This window comes from Melanerpes formicivorus, unplaced genomic scaffold, assembly GCF_026170545.1.
Source record: "Melanerpes formicivorus ecotype bairdi unplaced genomic scaffold, bMelFor1.0.p_v2 SCAF_92, whole genome shotgun sequence".
Lineage (NCBI taxonomy): Eukaryota > Metazoa > Chordata > Aves > Piciformes > Picidae > Melanerpes > Melanerpes formicivorus.
The window spans coordinates 1,205,062-1,227,276 of record NW_027142444.1 but is presented as its reverse complement, the minus strand read 5'-3'; the positions used below and the strand labels follow the sequence as shown (position 1 = coordinate 1,227,276).

Below are 22,215 nucleotides of genomic sequence, written 5' to 3'. Positions count from 1 at the left end.
GAGATTGGCCATGGGGATGTTCTGCCCAGGGAGGTGGTGGAGTCACCATCCCTGGAGGTGTTTAAGAGGAGACTGGATAGGGCACTTGGTGCCATGGTTTAGTTGATTAGATGGTGTTGGGTGATAGGTTGGACTTGAGGATCTCAAAGGTCTTTTCCAACCTGGTTAATTCTATTCAAATGCTGCAAGTAGTCTGTGCAACCTGATGTGTTGCAAAAATGACGTAAGAACTGCACAATGATCAAAAAGGGGATGGAAGAACATTGAGGAAAGACTTGTTTAGCTTTTTTCTGCTGGTCAGTTATGGAGAAGTCTCTTCCAGGCAGAGTATTTCTGTGTCCAGGGAAGATGAGCTGTGGAAGTGGATCTCTAGTTTGAAACAAGTACTAAGTAGACCCAAGTCAAGACACTATTTTACCCAGGGCCCTGAGGACCATCTGCTGTGGAAGGGAGGCCAGGGCAGAGGCAAAGGAGACCTGTGAATTGTTTTGCTTCTGTCACACAGCTGCAGGGGAAGGGCAGCCCAATATCCTGGGCAAAGGAGTAGCATGTTCAGGTTTGATATGAAATGACCTTTGTATGGTTGTGCCTGGGATTCTCATGTTTTGTGCTGCCTGGGCTGTGTGCACCATCACTTGTCTCCCTGCCCTTTGCAGATCTTTCAGGTCAGTGTGATTTTGTACTTGGCTGCCTTCTCCCTTTCCACCTTGCCATATCTGTCTGGTTTCCCTTGATTTCCATGTCCCATATCCTTCCCTTCACTAAAAAAGCATCAGGAAATGCATCCTTGTATCTCGCCCTTGTGTTCATTTTGCTTTGAAGCTTTACCTTTCCTTGGTGTTCCTTTTCTTGAGGCAACAAACTCATGGGCTGGCTGCAGCTGTGTGTGCAATGCCTGGGACAATATTTACTTGGCCTTTCAATAATCCTCTGCTGCAAAGTGGTAGTCAACTCGGACCCTGAAAACCAACAAAGGTTTGGATTTCTCTTCTCCCCCAGATGAGTCTCGAGGGTATTTCTTTCCAAGGGAGTCAGACTAGAGAGCTCAGGCATTTCTGGTCTTCCTTTCTGACTTGCTGGGCAGGAGAGCAGTCCCTCCATGGCAGCACAAAGAGCATGAACATGTTCATCTTGCTGCTGTCATGTTTTGGCTGCTCGCTGGCATGAACATCACTACTCAAAGTGCTTATTTATTTGCCATTTGGAGAAGCCTCAGTGGTAATGTGAGCCATCTTGGTTTCTCAATTCCCTGAACGCTATTTTAAGAGGGAAAATACCCCCCTCCCCCCAAAAAAAAAATCAAAACAGGATAAAAAAAGACATCTAAGAAATGAAAGAAGATTAAGGGAGGAGGTTGGAATAAAAAATCTCAGTGGGACTGGAATATCTAAACCAGCGTACGGGGGAGGAAAGAAGAGTGAGTACAAACAGCAAGACTGCAAAACCAGAATGGAGATGAACATTACAGTGCAAGAAAATTAGCAGTGAAAAAGAGAGGGGCTAGACAGAGCTCCCTCATGGAGACTGGGAAGCCAGAGTCTGCTGGAAGGGAATAGGCATGGTGAGAGCTACCTTTCTCTAGGAGTCACCCAGCCTCTGGGCAAAGTGATCTCCAAGATGTTCGTCCTGAAGGCCTCAGCAGTTCCTGTGTGTGAGGCAGATGCTTGCTTTCACTGATTTTCTGTATCCATCTTCTTGTAGAGGGCAAAGATTTTGTGTACCATAGATAAAATGTCTTTGTTGTAGCTTTGTTTCAATCAGCACATTTTTAGAGGGGAATCTTTCTGAACATAAATGGTTTAATTGTTGTTGCTCTAGGCACTTTGGTGGTTTGTGGGGGTTGTTTTCCAAACTGAAAGGAAGAGAAGAACTTAATACTACTGAACTCTTAATCCAACATCAACTTCATGGAGAAATAAGTTGCAAATCTTTAACCTTAAAGCCCAGCACAGTGTGGTGTGGCTAGACAGAAGAAATGGGAGCAAGCAGAGTTGTTTGGAGAGCATGAGGTGGCCCAGTCCGGTGTGGCACATGTCACCACTTAGCAGTACTAACCAGGACTTGTTTCGGCTTTTGTGGTGCTACAAGGGAGGACAAAGAGGCAGTGCATTGTGATTGTGATGGTTTGCTGTGGTGTGGCCACTTGAAGCCTCCCCAGGCTGTCTGTTTCTTAAGCCAACAGGTATTTGACTTGGAGGAGGGGGAAAGTATATTAAGATACCTCCATTAGGGTGGCAGTATCTTAATTGTGACCTGCAAGCTGAGGAAGGTATTCAGCATGTGCTTAACTTTAAGCATGTAGCTAATCAGATGTGTCATGGAAACTATTCCTGAACTTCATTCAAATTAGATGCCTGAATGATTGGCTGAGTCTGAAGCAGAAAGGGCAGAATGCACAACAAAGAGGTGCCTGGTAGAAGTCACAGCAGCTCTTTCATTCCAAACTCTTTAAACCCTTTCACTGCCCTGTGTGTAGCCAAAACCCCTTCCAAGTGAGGCACATGCTCGTGGTGTGGTCAAGTGCCTGCAGATCTTTGTTCAAAAGCCTACAGTTTTCTGCATTTCACGTAGTCTGTGCATATGCAGGAGGTGTATCAAATCTCCACTCACGTTTGTGACTGCAGCTGATGACTGAGTCTGGATCAATACCTGGGTTGGTGTGCTGGTAGCCTGCTCCAAGAGAAACAAAACATGGACCCATTCTAAATTGAAAAAGTAACTAAAAGTCTGTTCTGTTTTACCAAGACAGATTATTTAATCTCTTCTTTTGAGGGCTTTGTGGGGTTGTTTCAAGTATTTCCTGCAGCTAAGCAAGCCTCCATGTGTAGCTGCATTAGGGAAGGACAACCTTCTGAAAAGCCTCTCCGTGGTGCCGGTTGCAGGAGATGGGAAGAGGAGGTGCATCTGCCATTTCTGCTGGTGCAGTGGGCAAATGTGTAGGGATTTCAAGCCTGGTCTGTGGTTAACTCTCTCATTTCCTTCCATGAGTGAAATATCTTGGCTGGTAGCAGTGACTGGGCTGCCATCAGGGGCGTTCTTCTCATGAATTGTTAAAAGGTGGAGCGAGATGTGATACGGTGGAAGCTGCTGCAGCCTTCGGATCAGGAGTGCTACTTTTAGAAAGGCTGAGTCAACAAACTCATAATTCACAACCCATCAGAGGACACACGTTTTTAACCTTGGCATGCTTTCCTCCCCCCCACCTTCCTTTCATCCTGTCACAGCTGCCCTCCAGACTGCAGTGTCATGTTTTACAGGCTGTGTTTAGTTTCTTCATTAAAGCTGAAATGCGAACTGCACGATGCAAGGTAGCCAGGCCAAATGAGTGGCTATTAGGGTCCACGGGTACAGCAAATTGGTCTGAAAATTCCCTCAGTTCTTTTATTGCTCTTGTGGCTTGCAGTTTGTTCAGAGCTCTGGGTTTGGTGCCTTTTGTATTAAGAGGAGCAGAGAGCAGATGTTCCCATTTCAGTGCGAGATCAAGACCCTGGCTTCCACAGCCTCCTAAAAGCAGCGTTTCATCTGGGGATGGGGAGCCAGGCTGCTAGGCAGATGATCTCAGCACATGGTGCCTTTGCACTGAAGAAAAGACTGTCTTGGCTGGATGAATGTATGTATTTATTTATTTCCAGAGCTTTCTGGTTTGGATTCTTGCCAAGGATGTTTCTAGTCTTGACTTGTTCCCAGTTACTTTTCAGGCTGCATCCTCTCTCTTGCACTGTACCTAACTAGAGTGTGCCAGGCAACATCAAGAGCATTATTGATGCTTTCTGGTTGGTGCCCCCCTGGAGGCTTAGCTTCAGGGGGCTTTTAACTCTTGATCTGAGTTCTATTTCAGGGTTGGTTTTTTTTTCCTTGTTTTGTTGTGGGTTTTTTGTGGTTTCCCTCCCCAGTATAGTGATAGTGAATATTGTGTAAAGACCTCTGTGCTTTGTAGGGGAATTCAAGCCTTAAAATCCAAAGCCTCAGCAAATCCCTACCCTGCACAATCTCACAGAAGCCAGTGCACAGCAAATCAGTTCTGCAGCGTGTAGCTGCTGCAACACAAAAGTCAGCATGACTACATCAAGGGAGGCCCACCTGCATGGGAGAGGACGTGCTGGTGCTCCTGGGGATGTCAGCTGCCTCAGGACCCTAAGGAAGATGTTGATATTTTTTTATTGGAGATTTTGTAACCCTTTTCAAAAAAAGATTTAATGCAGTTTTTATAAATCATCAACTTTGTCACATGTTGGACACCAAATACAGATCCTGTTTGGATGTCAAGAGTTTCTTGTGCATGTGTTTTGCATTTACTGCATCATGTGTCTGAGAAACAGAAGAAGACAGGGACCATGATGGCTGAAGTGAAACAGCCTGATCTAACATTGCCCATGTAAAAGACACAACAGGAAGGCACTGCAGTAGGAAAGGATCACTCCTAAAGGTTTCAGTGCACCACAAGTGTCACACAATTGTTAGAATAGGTGCAGGAACCAGATTTCCATTAAAGCTTTTGTCCTATCTCTCCAGAAGTGGATTTCCAGTATGATTACATTTTTAATAGCCCGAATTGGATTCTGCAATCCCTTGAAATAGGGAAGGAAAATGAAACCATCAACTGCTCATCTTCTTGAGCGTGGCTTTTACTGTGGAAAAATGGATTGCAATTAGTGTAGAGTTAGTGGCTGGTGGTTACCATTAGTGGCTGATTAGGTGCTTATCTTCACCTTGCACTTCCTGAAATGCTTGTATCTACAGGACAATTAGAACTTGACATCAAAGGGAATTGTTGCTTTATGTTTGCAGAAAGTGGCAAAAAATACAGAAGGCACAACCACTGCCTTCATTCTCTTATAAGGCAAAGTTAGAAAGCCTTATCAGGGCAGGAGCACGCTGTGAGCCATTAAGACATTTAAGCCCTTTTTCACTCTTTTTGAGCATCTTTGTCTCCAGCACAAACACATTGTTCTTGTTTCTGTACAGGCTGCTGGATCTAACCTGAACTGGGTTTGCATTGCACTGAAAAGAAGCCAAGTCAAGGCAAGCCCATGGTGGTGATAAGTTTCTCTTGCACTATTAGCTGCTGATTTAGAAAGCATTCTTTGCTCAGCACATACAATTGCCAGTTGTCATGGAAATGCAGGGGCTAGCAGAGCCAGAAAGTGTATTAGGGCAGAGTGGGATATGTGGTCTAGGTGGGTGGTGGTTTGTGTTGTTCAATAAACATTAGCTGAGGTGCCTGTGTGTTTGTTTTATTCACCAGCTGCAAACGAAGTATGCAGTGAAGGCAATGTACCCAGAAACCCACTTGTCGTTATGTCCTTGTCTTGAAGTGCTGTCCTCTCCGAAGGAGGATTGTAGTAGTGGAAGCCATGCCACTAGGATTTGGAAAGGCTTTGCAGGTTCTAGCCTCCCTTGCATTAAACAGCAGCTTCTGGTGCTCTGATTCTTGCTTGTGTAGCCAGAGGAAATAGAAGCATGTTCTGTGTGGTGGGGTTTGAGAGAGTGAAAGGGGGTTTTGTCTTGTGACAACATCATGGCACTGCATTAAGCTGTTAATGGTTTTTACAAGTTTATCCTCATTAGCTTTCTTACTAAGCCTCCATTTTTTCCCCTCCCCTCTCTTTTTTTCCATCCTGCTCTGTCCTTTGCTGTTTGCCTCCCACTGATTTTTTCCTTTAATATGTTTTTTTAGAGGAAATGTTAATTACCCCAGTGATACAGAGCAGACAGAGATGACCTGATGTCTGGGTCTTTTTCTAAAGTGATTCCTGGCAAACATACTCAAATTCATTAATTAGTTCTGCTTGAGACCAGAAAGAACAGATCAGTATTCTCTTGTAGCAGCAGCAGCATCTGATCTGCATTTCCATGTACAGCTGTACATCCAGCCACAAACTCATGCAGCAGGTCAAGTTAAAACCTCCCAGCCATGGGGTCTGGGGAGTTTCTAAAACCAGCTCTAGGAAGAGCTGGGGATGTAGAGTCCAACACTGTTGTTGCAGTTTAAGGGGAATCTGGCAAACTTCCTTGGGCTGCTGCCATGTGGATCTGCTGGTAGAATGCAGTATGATAATGTGTTGAATTTGGCTCCTTGCTCTCCAGAAATGCTTCCACAGGCTTTGTGGGGCACAGGTTTAGGAACTGAAATGGTTGTATGCAGGGATGGTCTTGGGCTCACTGCTCTGGAGGGAGCTGTTATTAGCAGTGTATATCCAAGATGGGATTTGTGGTTTGTAGAGCCTTGTAAAGTGTTTTTGTACAACTGCATGGGCAGGAAGAGGTCAAATATAGCAGCATTTGAAACTGCTCCACAGGATTCTCCTCTCTTGTACTGTTGTGACTTTTACAGTGTAGACTGGAAGACTGATCCACTGCTTAAGTCAGTGTGCACTCTGAAATGCTGCTTTCATGCTAGATCAGACCTAAGCAACCATTCAAAGTACTGGGCTGGCTGAGATTGGACTGACTAGCAGTGGGGTTTGTTAGCTGGTCAAGTGTTGGGTGCCACACATGTGTTAGTTTTCTCCTCTCTGTGAATTATTCCACTCAGCTTCTGAGTTTGCCCCCAAGTAGGTCAACAGCAGGATGCCAGTGCTTCTGAGAACTTAGTTGTGGAGTACTGATATTTATAAATCTAAAGCAGTTTGGCCACAGTCTCAGCAGCTGTGTACCACTGGATGTGACAGTGCAGTCTGTGAACTTTGAGGTTGGGTTAGTACATTTTTATTGCTTCCTGAATGAGGTAATTCAAGGAGTGGACTTCATTCTTGTCTTCACACAGGCACTAGTGTTAGTAACCCAGTGGTGTCCAGTGCCAGGAGAAGGGGCAGTGCACACAAACTGGAACAGAGAAGGTTCCACCTAAACATAAGGCAAAAATTCTTCCCTTTGATGGTGGCAGAGCACTGGGACAGGCTGCCCAGAGAGGTTGTGGATCCCTGGAGGCATTCAGACCCCACCTGGACCTGTTCCTGGGTGATTTGCTGTGGGTGATCCTGCTCTAGCAAGGGGGTTGGACTGGATAATCTTCAGAGGTCCCTTCCAACCCCTGTGTTCTGTGGTGCTGGGAGACGAGATTTTACTTGACAAGAGGGGTTCTGTTTGTTGCTTTCATATAGCAGCAAGCAGACCTTCTATTAAGTAGCAGGTTCAGGTCCTGTCCTTCCATCAGATGGTTTCCACCTGACTGGAGATGTGTCGTTCCCTTGTCATACAGCTGATAGTAACAGCTTGCAGTGCAAGAAGAGGTGATGAAACATAGACAGGTGTAGTCCCATGCTGTTGTGCAAGTCAGTCAAAGCACAACAATGTCATTACCATTTCAGGTGCTTGTGTCGTGTGTGTGATTTTGGCTTCCATCTCCTGTGCATACCCAGTGTGCTTCTGACACACACCTCTTCGCTCACAGCAGGCATCTTTTATTAGCTGTGCAACATTTGTACTTCAGTGCTGCTTAAATGATTAATAAGGCTGGAAGCAAATTTGAATAAAGCCAAAACAAGAGGAACTGTTCTCCCCCCCAGCCCAGATAAAGGATGCCTCCGCTCTCAGGCAGGCGTTCCAGTGCTTCTGTCAGTGCAGCAGCAGAATATCCACTAAGGCATGATGGAGAGAACTTGTCTCTTGAAGTGAAAATCAAGACAGAGAAGCTGGATGCTCTGGGTGCACTTCTCGGGGCCAAGGCTGACCTCCTGCTTGCTTTACCTTGGTAGAGCTGCAGTAGGAGCTGCAAATGGGCTTGCAAGAGAAAGTGAAAGCAGGTCTGGTTGTGGGTGGGCTGTACTGGGGTTTATTTTCCTAATGAAAAGACAAGAAAATCCCACAGTAGGGATGAACAGCTATGAGCTGCTCTGGCAAAAGTGACCCCAAATACACCTTCCCATGTAACACAGGAGGGCAGGATGTTTCCTGTTTCTTTAATATAACCCCCCCAAAACCCTAATGATCTTCCTAGTGGTGCTGATGTGTGGGGGCCTTGGGGGGATGTTTGTTTCTGTGTCTCAGAATCCTGCAGGGCAGCTGGTGGTACTTGGGGGTTCATTGCTGAGTGTGACAATTAGTCTGTTTGCTCTGCATGGGTAGCTTTGCCCAGCAGGTAGCTGGGGGTGGGGAGGGGGCATTCTCTAGTTCTTAGCAAAGTTCATGCAGGAATCCCTTTCTGCTCCATGGAGGGAGGGAGTGAGCCCAAGGACAGAAGTGCTCTAGCTTGTAACACTGCATCAGAGAAACGTAGGAGTGAGGGAATGGAGTTTGTGTGGTCCTTTACTCTGGTCTCAACGACTGTACAGAAGGAAGTGGCTTCATGCTACTTGGGAGCTCTTGGAGATGACCTCTGCTCCCTAGAAAGCAATATCCTGCTTACTGACCTCATCTCAGAAATGAAACTTCCCTACCAACCTGTTACAACAAGGAGCTGGGAGCAGAGTGAGGTAAAATAAGGGATAAGGCTGATGCTCTCCTGAGTGCCTTGAGTGCAGAAGGGGACTGCAGAAGACTGCCTGCATCAGCCCAGTGCTCTGGCTGGATAGCACTGGACTGCTCTGAGCAGTGCTGTTGGGAAACGCTTGTGCCCAGCTCGGCCATGAAACAAAATGCACAGAGAGGTGATACACTTAGCATCGAGTGAGAGAGAGTGCTCAGTACCCCCAGCTTGTGTTTGATTGAGACAGCTCATGGGCAGCACATCTGCCACTGGTGTCACTGAGGTTGGGCAGCATATGCTGGACTGCTGCAGCCTGAAGTGTAGCTTCACTGCTTCAGAATTCTCTGCCCTTAACTGGATAGGAGTTTCTCCCCTCTAAACCAGAGCATGCTGACTCTACTTTTTTCACATCTCATAGCTATTTGCAATTAGAAATCTACTTGGATTCCTACCTGCCTCAAATTCATCATCCTCTCTGGCACTGTCACAGTATCACAGTATAACTTAGGTTGGAAAGGACCTCAAGGATCATCGAGTCCAACCTATCAACACAGGCCCCATGACTAGACCATGGCACCAAGTGCCACGTCCAATCTCCCCTTGAACGCCTCCAGGGACGGCGACTCCACCACCTCCCTGGGCAGCACATTCCAATGACGAATGACTCGCTGCGTGAAGAACTTCCTCCTCACCTCCAGTCTAAACCTCCCTTGTAATTGAGAAGGGATCACCTTTATGGGTTTCTCTGTTGTGTTTTGCTTTGGTGACTCTGCTGGTTTCTTATGCTAATAGCTTTAGAAGAGCATCTTGAAATATTTGTGGGTGATGAGGAAAAAGCACTTAAGAACTCTGCCACAACCACTGCAAGTCTTCTGACTGCCTACAGGAAGACTCATCTCTTGTGAAGTACTCCTGGAGAATACCTGTTCTCCTCACCATCTTTAATTTCCGTGGAGATGGCCTGGATAAGGCAGTACAAATAAACACAGCTGTGGAATGTGACATAGGAACACCCCGCTGCAGCCTCTTGGCAGAGAGCTGTTTGCCGGTGAGCCCGCGTGCAGCGCCTGGGCCCTGGAAAAGTTGGCATTTAAAGCTGTGGCACTCCTGCATCTTTTCAGCAGCAAATATTTATTCCTTTAATTTCCACATAAGGGGGCAGTGTGGGACTGTCAGCCAAGTGCCATCTAGGTGCACGCTGGATTTTGTTATGATCATGTGCTGCATCATGGCTTGAGAAATGGCTTTAGCACTCGGAGCACAATCAGAGCTTTGTCACTGTCTGAGAGCACTGCTGGGGCTGTCCAGGGCAGAACCAGGTTGGACTCTTTCCTCTCTTCTTTATAAATATTTTGGGTTTGGAGAGTTCCTTGCACTCTTTGGCTCGCTCTCATAGTCCTTCATTCATGGGCATGTGAAGGAGTAGGAAACACTGGTGTGGGGAAGTTGCTGTGGGGAGGGTAAAACCATGCAACTCCAACATTCACTTATGGAGATGGAAGGGCTAATTCCCCTGGAGCTTTCCTTGGCACACCTTCTGTAGGCCTCCAGCCCACTGCTGCCCAGCTTTGGAAGTAGGATCATTCCTCAGTTTTCATGGAAAATGGTATTTTTTGTACCAGTACAGTCTTCTACATGCCAGTACCGGAGCGATGATTTAAGTGCTGCAAACCAGTTCCTGCGGGGATTCTGGCTCATCTTATTCCTCCCTGTGTTAATGTGCAGGGTTAACAGGCCAGGCTATGATGGCATGTAGAGTTTCTTACACTTTTCACATGATGTCTCTAATGCCTACTTATAGCTTTTTTCTCACCTCTAAGCCTATTTTGGCTGGCTTTTAGCTTCATGCTACACCTGACGTGCTGTAATAACCCCAAAATGGCTTTTCTGTGGCATTTCTGTGTACTTTCTACATGAATTTCTGCTCCAGGAACAGCTTCTCCTTCAAAGATTGAGTGTGAGTCTTGTCTTTATCATCTTTCCTATACAGATAGATGGCAATGTAAAGGTGCAGAGGAAGAGACCACTATGTACTGTTTGATGATATCTCTATTATATAGAGATATATAACATTATGTCTATATTATATCTGTATTACCATGTTGCATTGCTGTAAGCTGCTGTATAGACACAAGGCTTGTCTTATGCAGTTGCTGTTTGTGTTTCTCTTTCTCTGCTGGTTTGTTGTTGATGAAATACATATTAAGCTGATTTGTTCATGTGGATCTGCCATGACCACCAGTAAAAGGCTGCTGCTGAGTTGTGCATCAGTGTAGCGGTCACTTTGAAGTAGTAAATCGCCATCATTAGACTGTGCCTTGTGTGTGACAGTTGCAGCAGAAATGTCATCAGGCTGAGTGAATCTGTGTTGCTGGTGACTCCAGAGAGGAATGATGTGGTGTTTTGTAGGGGGTGGTGCTGTGCTGCTGGTGGTGGCTCAAAAGATAGAGTGGTGACCAAGATGTGGATGTGAGTCGATATGGAACTGCAAGCTCAAAATCTCTCACATGTTGTGCTGCTGTGGATTTCTCACTGCAGGCACTTTGCCCTCAACGTTTTCCCACGGGTCTCTCCAAGAGCATGCTTTGGTGTTTGTTGTTTGGGGGGGGGTGTGTAATTAAAATGCCCAATGTTGCAAGGAGAGCACAGGTGCTGCAAAGCAAACCCACAGGTCCCAGCTAAAGCTAGAGAGCTTTCTGTTCTCTGGCTCGTAAAGTTTGTATCCCTCTTTCCCCCTTCTCTCCTCCATCCCAACTGGCAAGTATGGCTGCAAATATTTAGCCTGTGGATGGTCTGTTTTGCAGCTCGGTTAACGTGCAGACAGTGCTCTTGCTTTATTTTCATAGGCTAGCACATTTATTTATTTATTTACAGGGCACTCATTAACAACCCACGGCATACTCCCAAACTTCAAGGAATGGATTTTTTGGCTCCTGCTTGGCTTTGAATGGAATCCAAAACAAATGTTGTTTGATAATGGTTTACAGTTGCATTACACAGGTTGCTCTTGGTGATAAATAATTAACACCCTTTGTGTTCTTGATTGCAGATTTTCAGAACCCTGCCTGATGCCACTTTCCCCGAGCCAATCTCCGTGTCAGTGTCTCCCCCAAATGCCCCACCAAGGCAATCAAGAAGACAAGGACAACGTATTAAGAGGCCTCTGGCTGTTTACAATCTCTGTCTTGAGCTGGATGATGGTAAGATGTTAGCAGTAATTTCGGGCTTTGCAGCAGATGGGCTGCATATCCTATCTCCAGTAGATGTTTGCATGTTTCATTTGTATGTGTTTGCATGCACATGCATGCTTGTTTAATTGCTTTGGAGCACACAGAGAGGCAAGGAGGGTGCAGAGGAAGGAGAGCACAGGCAGCACTGTCCTTTGACATATGTTTCAAAGTAGGACAGGCTGTCTTAGATATACTTTTTTTTCCCCTCTGAAAAAGCAGCAGCTCCTGTTTCTTTGGGGAAATCTCTTTGACCTCTACTGAAGATTACACAGCCATAAGATAAATGGAGAGAGAACTAAAATTAAAGCAGATCTTTTATGAGAAGAGCTAATGCACTCCACAGTTAAATTCATCTGGATTAAAGGCTCAGGTCACCACTGCACTAGAGACTGCTACTGCTTCACTTGAATCTTTAATACCTTGATGTAACTAGCAGTAAATACTTGTAAACTTGCCTCACAGTTGAGAAGCTAAAACCCCCAACACACAAACTGTCTTGCTTTTGCACAGAGTCTGCTGTAGCAGCATAGAGTGAGGCAAAGGGTGTCTAACATCTTACACATTCTGTCTGTGGGCCAGCAGCATAATCGTTTTCCTGAGATTTCATTGCTTGGGGGTACTTACAGTACTGAGAAGGCAAGTCAGGGCTCATTTTGTGTTACTGTTTTTCTCCACCCTATTCCCTTTCTTCCTCCCAATGTTGTTAGTCAATTGTCTTTTCACAAGAGGAATCATGGGATCGGGGCACAAAGTCCAGTTATCAGCAAGTCAAAATAAACAGGAAGGTTTGGCACTTGTGCAGCAGTGCAAGATCCACTGATGAGCTGCAATTAAATCAGCGACCAGCAGTGGTTGGTTTCATAAGGAAAGAGCACAAGTATCTACAGCAGCTGTGAAGTGCAGGTTTTGGAACCAAACTCAGGACTGTTTGTTGTCTCAAAGCCAGTTTTACAAAGAGGCTGCAAGAAACTCACTGTGCCTGCCATCAGCTTGAATTCACCAGAGAGGTACAGAATCTCTGTGCCTTTCTTTCCTTGCATCAAGTATGAGGCTAATTGCCTTGGCTAGGAGGAGGGCTTTAAGGAGCACCAGCTTAAAAAGCTTACACTGTGTTAATTTGAATAACATACTGACAACAGCTAAGAAAGCTCTGGGATTGTATCTGCAACAATAAATTGATCCTCATTTGAAAAACAAAACAAAACTGAAGCCACTCACAGAGTTGTTTAGGTCTGAGTTTGAACATGAATCCCAGCAATTCTCCAGTTCCATGGTGCAAGGGATTTCACCTGGGACCTCAGTCCACAGTGACTTTGACCCTAACACAGGAGACAGAAAGTATTTGCTGGATTATTTTCATCACAGATCCAAGAATTCAGTGTTACTGTTGAGAACTTGCTCATTTTCTCCTAAGTGCAGGCCCTGGTCTTGTCTAATTGGGGCATCCCAACAAAGAGAAGAGCTGGGACTGTTAGAGGCTGTAACTGTTCTGTATCGTACAGGAATTTGGTGCCTGTCTGGCAGTTCTGGTGTGGTGAATTGCAGAATCCATCTTTATGCATGGTAGAGCTGTGATGGAGGCTGAACTGCTGCAGTTCCACAATGGATGGCCCTGAGTTTCAGTGGGGTCTGGAAACTGTATTTCCCCTTGTACCTCCTAAAGCAATACCTTCTGTAGTATCTCCAGTCTGCAGTGGCAGTGGTGTTCTGTCTGTTGTCACTGGTGGTGACTGGTGTGGTAGGTCCCAAGGATGTGCTAATCCTAATTATAACATGGGGGATCTTGTTAATGTTTAGGGTGAATGTCAGGAGGATGGAGCTGGATTCTTCTCAGTGGTGTCCAGTGACACAACCTGGATTCCTGGAGGTTCCACCTAAACATGAGGACAAACTCTTCTCTTTGAGGGTGGCAGAGCCCTGGAGCAGGCTCCCTAGAGAGGTCACAGAGTCTCCTTCTCTGGAGGCATTCCAGACCTGCCTGGATGTGTTCCCGTGTGATTTACACTGGCTGATCCTGTTCTGGCAGTGGGGCTGTACTCAATGACCTCCAGAGGTCTCTCCCAGCCCCATTCTGTGATGTGTGTCTAGCTGTGTCAGTGAGGTGGTCAGCAGCAGGCTGTCTGGCAGGTGTGCAGTTCCATGGCAGTACAGCACCTTGAGCCCCACTGCGTCACTGCCTTGTCTGAGGAGCTACCCCACTGGATGCAGGGTGCATCATCAGCCAGACTCATTAATTATCTAGTCATCTAGGAGAGCTCAGTGCCTCCAAACAGGCACCATGGCCTTCAGCTACTTTGTTCTTTGGAGAAAGGGGGGGAAGGAATAAAAGTGAGCCTGGGCTCCGTTCCATATTTACCTAGTTTCTTGGCTAGCAAATGCATGTTTTATAACTGCTCTTTGGAAGATTTTATCCTGTGTGTGTTTTTAACAGGAAATTAAACATTAAACCCCTTCCCTCCCCCCCCTCTTTATTCACAATGGCATGAGTTAAGCACCAGGCATAAGCCAGTGTTTTGTGTTTCCTGGATATGGCAAAATTATCATAATCTTGTTTCAAAACCAAGTAGCTGATGCATATTTATGTGTAAATATATTTGTAGACAAATATATCTCCGCAGTTATTGTACTTACAGATAAATATTCTCCACGCCTCGGAACCAGAAGTATGTTGGGAGACAACAAAAAAAAAACCCCAACAAGCACCAAACAACACCACCCAAATCTCAGCGCTGGCTGGAAAACTCCTTCTGTGCCTTGCTTTCAGGGTTGTTATGCAAACCAGGAAATTGTTGGAAAGGCGGAAACAAGCCTTTAAGGATCAGCTGCTGCAGGGAGTTCACAGGCTGCAGAGTCCCCTGCCCGAGCTGGGAAGGCAGGGCCGGGGCCAGCTTTGCTCCTCAGAAGCACGTCTGCGGGTCGGGAGGCTTCGCGAGTGCGCAGCAAACCTACGCAGCAACCACCCAGACTGTCAGTGTGGCATAAACACTGCTCGGGCTGATGGCTGAGGAACACACACGAGGCTTGATAGAAATCTTTACTTTGCCTTCTAGTAATTAGCCGCGGAGCTTTCTGCTAGCACCTCGATTTGCCTTGTGCTGGCAAGGAGATGATTAAAGCCATTTGCAAACCATTCAGGCAGGATATTTACTACATAAGGATCTTCATTTCCTGAAAGGCAGGCTTCAGTCAGAGATGCTGCTGCCTGGCTTTGGTTTGGTTTTGGTTTGGGTGGGTGGTATTGTGGGTGTGGGCTTTTTTGTGGTGTGTGTTTTGTTTGTTTGCTTTTGTTTTTCTCTCCACCTCTTCCCCCTGTGGTAAGCCAGGAACTACATTTTCTCTCTGAAGTTTTTCGACACCTCAGTGTCTCAAGCAGAGTTGGATTTAATGGGGAACCCTGAGCTATTTTCTTGTGTAGCCTAACCCCGAAGTTCTTCTTTCAGCAACATGCAGATTTGGCTGAGACTTACATTAGGATCATTTCCAGAGGTTGGTTGGTTGGTGGTGTGTTTTCTTCCCTTCTTAAGTGAAAACATGAGGTCATTTTATGCTTCCCCCCCTTCTTTTCTGGAAGTAGTGTTTCAGTTTGGGTTTATTTATTTGTTTGTTTTTACTTTCCCCTCACCTTTGATTTTTTTTACATTGCTTTTTCTTTTCCCCCTCTTTCTGAATGAATTTTAGAGCATGCTGAGTAGCAATGCAGAAGCTCCTGGGGTTTGCAGTCTCCCAGCTAAGCACAAACGACTTTGCATTCTCTGTCTCCCCGTGGCAGAGGGAGAAAGAGGGTTAGCTAGAACAGGGAGTTGCTTATCCTCTTCTCCTACAAATTGCATTGCATCTTCATTTCCCCTTTGGTCAGTCTACAGCAGAAGAGAACCCTGTTTATGTTTCTTGGAGAAGACAATGCAGAGTAAGCTTTGTTCCCTCCCAACTTTATGTATGTTATATTGTTTTGTAGCAAAAGCAAGCAGGGCTTTAGGTTTTTAACCTTTTTTCATCGCCAGAGACTCAGAGATTATTGAACTGTTTTGCAGGGGAGCCAGAGCAACCTGGCAGAGCAGGAATGATGTGTTAGTGTTGAACAGAAGTAGCTCTTTTTGATTTGTTTGTTTCTGGTGGGAATTGGAGTGAGGCAGTGGCTTAAATGGGATGATAAATTAATTTGCATCAACTTCTGTGGCATTCAGTTAAATGACTTCATAAAAGTAAAATCATAGAATTGTTTGTTTGGAAAAGCCCTTTAAGAGGTGATGAGTGTAATGGTTCCATAGCTGCCCTCTTTGCCCTCCTTACATCCGTTCCTGCCCCCAAACAGATGAGTAAAAACCATAAACTTGATTTGGAATTACTGAACACACCCCTGAGCCTTAGAGGAAGCCTTGGGTTTATAATAAGGTGACTGGTCTGCAGGCCTGGGACAGCCCAGAGCTGCAAGGTTGCAGGTGTGAAACCTGGCCTTGAACTCTTTCTATTTCTGAATCTGCTTCTTGGAAGTGTTTCTGGAACCTGGCACATAGGGGAGGAAATGGAAAGAAAAGCAGCTACATAGGCACATCAAAAAGCTATCAGGGCTTGCAGCACTTGCTTACAAAGCTATTGGTAACAGCTGAGCAGCACACAGGGCTGGGCTCTTACAGAATAGGTGCAGCACTACGAGTTGTGAGGGGAAGGTCAGCACGGCTGCTGCTTGCCATGTAGAATGCAAGACAGTCTGCACTGCACCTTGCTGCAAGAGTGGTTCCTGCAATTCCCTCTCATCTGCCAGCTTTTTGCCACCTGATGGCTTTGAGCAGGATGAGGGCTCCAGCTCTGCAGCCCAAACACAAGACAGACATTGGATCTGTTGGAGAAGTCCCAGAGGAGGGCCACAAAAATTACAGAGGACTGGAGCACCTTTCCTACAAGAACAGGCTGAAGGACTGGGGATGCTTAGCCTGGAGAAGGCTCCAGGGAGACCTTAGAGCAGCCTTCCAGTTCCTGAAGGGGGCTATGGGAGAGCTGGGAAGGGACTTTTTGTAAGGACTCTGAAAGCTGTGGGACAATTAATTTATCATCTCATTTGTCAGAGCATTCAGGAAGTAGCTTCAGTTCTTCACTGCATTATTTTCATTTCATTTTTTTTAGCCATGGAATGAATGTGTGGCAGCTGGCCAGCCTGGTGAGGCTGGAGGTCGTGTGTGGTTTCCTGCCAAGGGAGCTCTGGTGAAAAATGAGTAATCTTGGAGTTGGGATGCTGCTCTTGTTGTTGTAGTACACAGAAATCGAAAGGAGGAGCACTGCTGCCTGCAGCTGCCTGATTTCTGCTGGCTTTCAGATCGTAGTTATGTCATCAGTTTGCAGCCCAGCCTTGTCTCCATCACTGGTTTTCCATTGCTTGAGGAATAAATTGGAATTCTTTACCCATGTTAGTTTTTGCTTGCTCAGCACAAAGCTTCCCTACACTCCTCTCTGTCTTTGGGGCTTTATTGACATAAAGAAACAATCCAAGCAACATTTCCCAGGAATTCTGAGAGGGGACCTGCAGTGAGCGAGACATTCATTGAAATAATTGCTTGCTATTACAGGTTAAGTGTATGTCTGGAACAATGATCCTGAAGGTCCTTTCCAACCTGCATGATTCTATGAGTCTATGATGGTTGTTTAAAAGTGAGCTTTGCATTTTAGAACAAGTATCTAAAAGGAGGAGGGCAGGGTCTGGTCCCAAAACTCCACTTGCCCCAAGGTAACCTGCAGATGAGCATATTTCTCTCCCTTTCCTAGTGCAAACTCAGACACCCACCTTTCTGGCTGCAATTCTTGAGTTACATCAGCCAGTCTTGAGGCAAACTCTGTCTGGTGCAGCTTCCTCTTTTATTTTCCCTTTTTTTTTTTTTCCTGGCAATCTGAATCATTTTGGAGTTAGGAAAAATAATCCCTCTACAGGAGAGCTCCTTTGTGCCTCCCGTGCACGTGCTTGTACTTGCACTCCTTGGGAAAACATATCAAAGCTGGCCTTTATCTGAGGAAAAAACCCCTGCAGTCAGCACTAATAGTCGTGTTAATTATTTTGTCTGAGAGGGGGAAAAATAGCTGGCAGAGATCTAATTCTTAGTGTCTGTGCTGTGAAAGATGGCACAAGACTGATGGGCATGTGGGCTGTCTGCTGTCCGTTTGCTTCCTGCGAGCTCTCTGGGTTGCAGGGGGTGCGTGAGTGTTTGACATCTGAATTTATGTCAGGGCTAACTACACACTAAGGCAGTACTGCAGTCTGTAGGAGCTGCTGCACCATGAGATCCCTTTTGATACTGAAAGCTCTCTTTCTAAGTGTCTGCAGGAATGTGATTAGTTGGAGAGAGTGAAATAACTTTCTTGTTTGGTTTTCCTGCTTTCTGTGATTATTTTTAAGCACACAAATAGATCCTTAGTAGCTTGTTGTTGTGGGACTTCACCTCAGGCTGGGAACTTCTGTAGTCTGGAGCTGAGTAATAGACACTGCTGTTAACTAGTTTTGTGATGTGATAAAAGTACACCTTCTTAATTTGCTCAGAAACAGATGAGTTGACTTCATGAACTGAGAAAACTCTGAAATTTCAAAGAGCCAGAAGCCTGCCTGAGTTTGCCTGGCGGTTGGTGTCATTCCAGCAGGATGAGGTCTTCTGTAAATGGTGGACAAAGGGTGTAGCCCTGCATCTAGGGAAGTATATCCTTGGCTGCAGAGTCCTCTGCTCTCTGTGGCTGTCACATGAAGTTTTCTGCATTAGAGTTACCTCCAGCTTCCTGGGAATGGCTAAATCCATTCCAGAGTGGTTGGAACCTGCTGTAGTAGGAGGGTTGGACTAGGTGACCTCCAGAGATCCCTTCCAGCCCTTTCCTATTCTGTTATTCCCTATCATGGAATCACTTAGAGTTTTATTGACTGTGTGAGACAACTTCTCTTCAGTTATGTTTTCCATGCCTGTTGTCTGTGGATGCTGAAGCTGCAGCACATGGAACTCAGCTCTCATTTGGCAGAGGATACTTATGACACTTACTTCTTTTCTATCCCCGATCCGGGTATGAGGTTCCTGTTTAAAATGGAAACATAGAACATACTCACAAATTACCCTCAGAGCAAAGCTGCTTTCTACTTGGATAAACCTCTGTATTACTGTGGGAAGCTGGCTATTTATGGTGAATGAATGTTTGTTATCTGAGAGCTGGCTGCAGCTCTGGTGCTGATGGGGGAGGACGGGTGGCTGCACAGCGCTGCAGCTGCTGCTTCCCCAGCTCACGATGCAGAACATGTCAGGCTTGAAGGGGGTAATAGGTGTTTTGCATCATCTGAAGTTTGCTCTCCTCATCATCCCTTTTCTGGGACTAGACCTGTGTGACTGTGTTGAAGTGAAGTAAGATCTCTTTTATCATCTTATTTTACCACGTCTCACTAGAAACTGTCATACAGTTCTCACTCCAGAAATACTCACTTCCATGAACTGCTTTCATCCCCTAGCTACCATTAAACTATAGCTGTTGGTTGTGATGTTGATGCTAAGGATTAACCTTCCTTTTAACAGTGAAGTATTTGGTTCTTTTAGTTACTGAAGCTGAAACTGGAAGAAGACTCTCTCCCTCGAGCAAGTACCTCATGGTGTTAGCTCTCTGGTGTTCATAGTTTTTGTTACAAGTGGGGCTTCTTTCTTTTTTGTTTTTAGAATTCTTGGAGTAGAGATCTGATTATTGACACTGCCAAAGTATTTCAGGTTTTTTTTCAGCTGTGAATGCCAGCAAAAATATTCTTAGACTAGCCAGATGGGAAGAAGAAGAAAAGGCAACTGGGAGGCATGTTGTGCTCAGTTAGGTATAAGCTAAGTTCTGATTTCTGGTGTGGGGAGTCTGAGAGCCTTGGCTGTCTGAGGCTCATCCAGACAAAATGGAAAAGGACTTGAGAATTATGTATTTGCTGGAGACAAACTAGATGAGCTGAGTCTTAGTCTATAGAGGTACTTCCTTCCCTTGGGGGGATTTGTTCTGTTGTGACAAAAGGCAGGGAGGGAGGGAAAGAGGAAGTTCATTTTGGTTAGTAACCAAATGGTAAGGGCTAGCAGTTAGTACCACTGCAACCAGTAAATGATTGGCATTACCTGGAAGATAAGGCTGGTCTGAACTGTGAACAGCCATGAAGGCAAAGCATGAGTGTCTCTTGCAGAGGCACAGTGAAAGCTCTGAGGCTTGGATGAGTGTTGTGATTAGAGCCGACACACAAGAAGGTAATTTAGATGACAGTTTAAAAGGATCCAAGCAGTCAGAAGATTCAAATGGTATGCAAAAGGTGGTGAGAACGTGAAACAAGTTTTAACTGTTGAGAGTAAAATTGGATCTTGCACCTATTTGCGTAGGACGAGGAGATGAATCGTAGAAGCAGCTTGGTGGCAACTCTGGAAAGATGGCCAAGCTGGAGGCACTCAGAGGCTTCCCACAGAGATAAAGAAGAAAAGGTGAAGAGTTGATGGCTGTAGTGTTGACACAAAATTTATGAGATGTCTTACAGACTTGCTGCTTTTGTACTGAGAACCCTCATGTCCTTCATCTGTTCTGGCACTCTTTAGCACCCAAGGATGAGAGTGTAATGGGAGAGAAAAGGGAGGGGGTTTGACATTTTCAAGGAGAGAAAGTGAAGGCACCAAGAACACCAAACTGCATGCTGAAGAATGATCGAAATGAGCTTTAAAAGAAATCACATCTTCCCTGTTTGCTGGTGTAAGAGCTCATTAGAATTCAAGTGGTAGGAAAGAAGAGCAGGAAGTTTCTGGAGCTTCTCTTGGAAAAGGACCTGTCAGTAGGATGTGGCAATCAGCCGTTGCAGAGAAGGGAGAAACCTGACAGTGCTGGAGGTAAAGAGGAGTCAGAAGAGAGAAACAGTAGAAGTATTAAACTGTCAGTGCTAGGAAGCCCCTGAGTTTGGAGGTAAAAGGGAAACCATAAAGCTGATTTAATTCCAGCGCTGTCCTCAACACGCTCTTTAACAACCCATGGCAAATCTTTAAAGGCCTTTTAATCTCCAGCAGCTCAGGACGTCTGCTGGCTCCACGCAGCGAGATACAGAAGGGGGGACAGAGGAAATAGTTAGCAGTCAATAGATGTTGCAAGTTTTGAAGAACTGTTAAAAAGGACTTAGATATGAAAATCTGTGTGTGTGTGTCTCCTCACTAGAGGAATGACAGTGAGGTGCTGGAGTGGGTCCAGAGAAGGGTCTGGAGAGCAGGGCTGGTGAGGAGTGGCTGAGGGAACTGGGGGTGTTGAGTCTGGAGGAGTCTGAGAGCAAAACTTACCTCTACAACTCCCTGAGAGGTGTTTGGAAGAGATGGGTGTTGGTCTCTTCTCCCTGGTAACAAATGATTGGAGGAGAGGCAATGGCCTCAGGTTGCCCCAAGGAAAGTTTAGGTTGGGTATTAGAAGAAATTGCTTCACTAAAAGGGTTCTCAAAGGCTGGCACAGGCTGCCCAGGGAGGTGTTAGAATCCCCAGCCCTGGAGGTGTTTCCGCAAGGCAGAGGTGTGGTGCTGAGGGCCATGGTTTAGCAGCAGCCTTGGCAGAGTTAGAGAAGGGTTGGACTCAGTGATCTTAAAGGTCTTTTCCAACCAAACTGATTCTTTGATTTTACTCCTGAGTTTCTTTCCCACCCCTCAAGGGTCAGGTACATGGGGGCAGTGAGTGGCTGTGTGAGCTGGGCCTGAACCAGGGCAATTCCAAGCCAGCAAAATCCTTTGCAGTAGCATTGTTTTTATAAAGGAAACCCTTCAATTCCCTCCATACACCACAAAAAACCCCAAACAAAACACACCAGATATGAGACAGTTGTTAGCACTGCACATTGCATGGGTCATGCCTGGAAAGAAAGCCTAACAAAGTGAAGCTGTGTGTTAAGCAGGCAGTGTATTAATTAGCAGCCAGCTGACACTACGTTACCTTCATCATCTGCTGATGGCTTCAGACAAGGGCTTGTTGGAAGATACAGTTTGACCTGACAGAGGATGGGCATTAATCAAAGCAGGTTGCTAAAATTAATCATAGAATTATTCTGGTTAGGAAAGACCTTTAAGACTACGAAGTCCAACCATTATCTGGCTTTGCTGAGCCTGGCGCTAAGTCATGTCCCTCAGCACCACATCTCTGCTTCCTTGAAACACCTCCAGGCACAGGGATTCAACCTCCTCCCTGGGCAGCCTGTGGCAGTCTTTGAGGACCCTTTCTGTGAAGAAGTTTCATCTAATATCCAACCTAAACCTCCCCTGGTGCAATCTGTGGCCATTTCCTCTCCTCCTATCACTTGTTACTAGGGAGAGGAAACCTCATAAAGAGGTAACCAGGCACAATTTTGTGGCCTCTGCCATGCACAGAAGTTTCTGTGACTTCTGAAGTTAACAAAGCTTTTTGTCCCCAACATAGAGGATGAAATCTCAGTACTGCTGAAATTAATGGCAGCTGTATTTCAAAGACTTAGTCTTTGAGGATGTATTATTTTTAGTCATGAAAATGTGCTGGGTAATCATTAGTCATCTGGTTTTGCAGTTACAGGGAATTGCCTTGCCTCGGTTGAAGGCATGGTTTACAAACAGCTTTGTTT

The 22,215-nt window shown here is 45.7% G+C and overlaps 1 protein-coding gene across 4 annotated transcripts in view; it reads left to right on the top strand.

Moving 5' to 3' along the window:
* The window catches only part of ARHGAP10 (Rho GTPase activating protein 10), a 120,913-nt gene that overhangs the window by 75,418 nt on the left and 23,280 nt on the right, over positions 1-22,215 (top strand). For all 4 annotated transcript variants that reach the window (XM_068165747.1, XM_068165746.1, XM_068165745.1 and 1 more), the window contains one exon: positions 11,457-11,607. In XM_068165747.1, the coding sequence (XP_068021848.1) occupies positions 11,457-11,607 (151 nt within the window). The remainder of the gene's footprint in view (positions 1-11,456; positions 11,608-22,215) is intronic.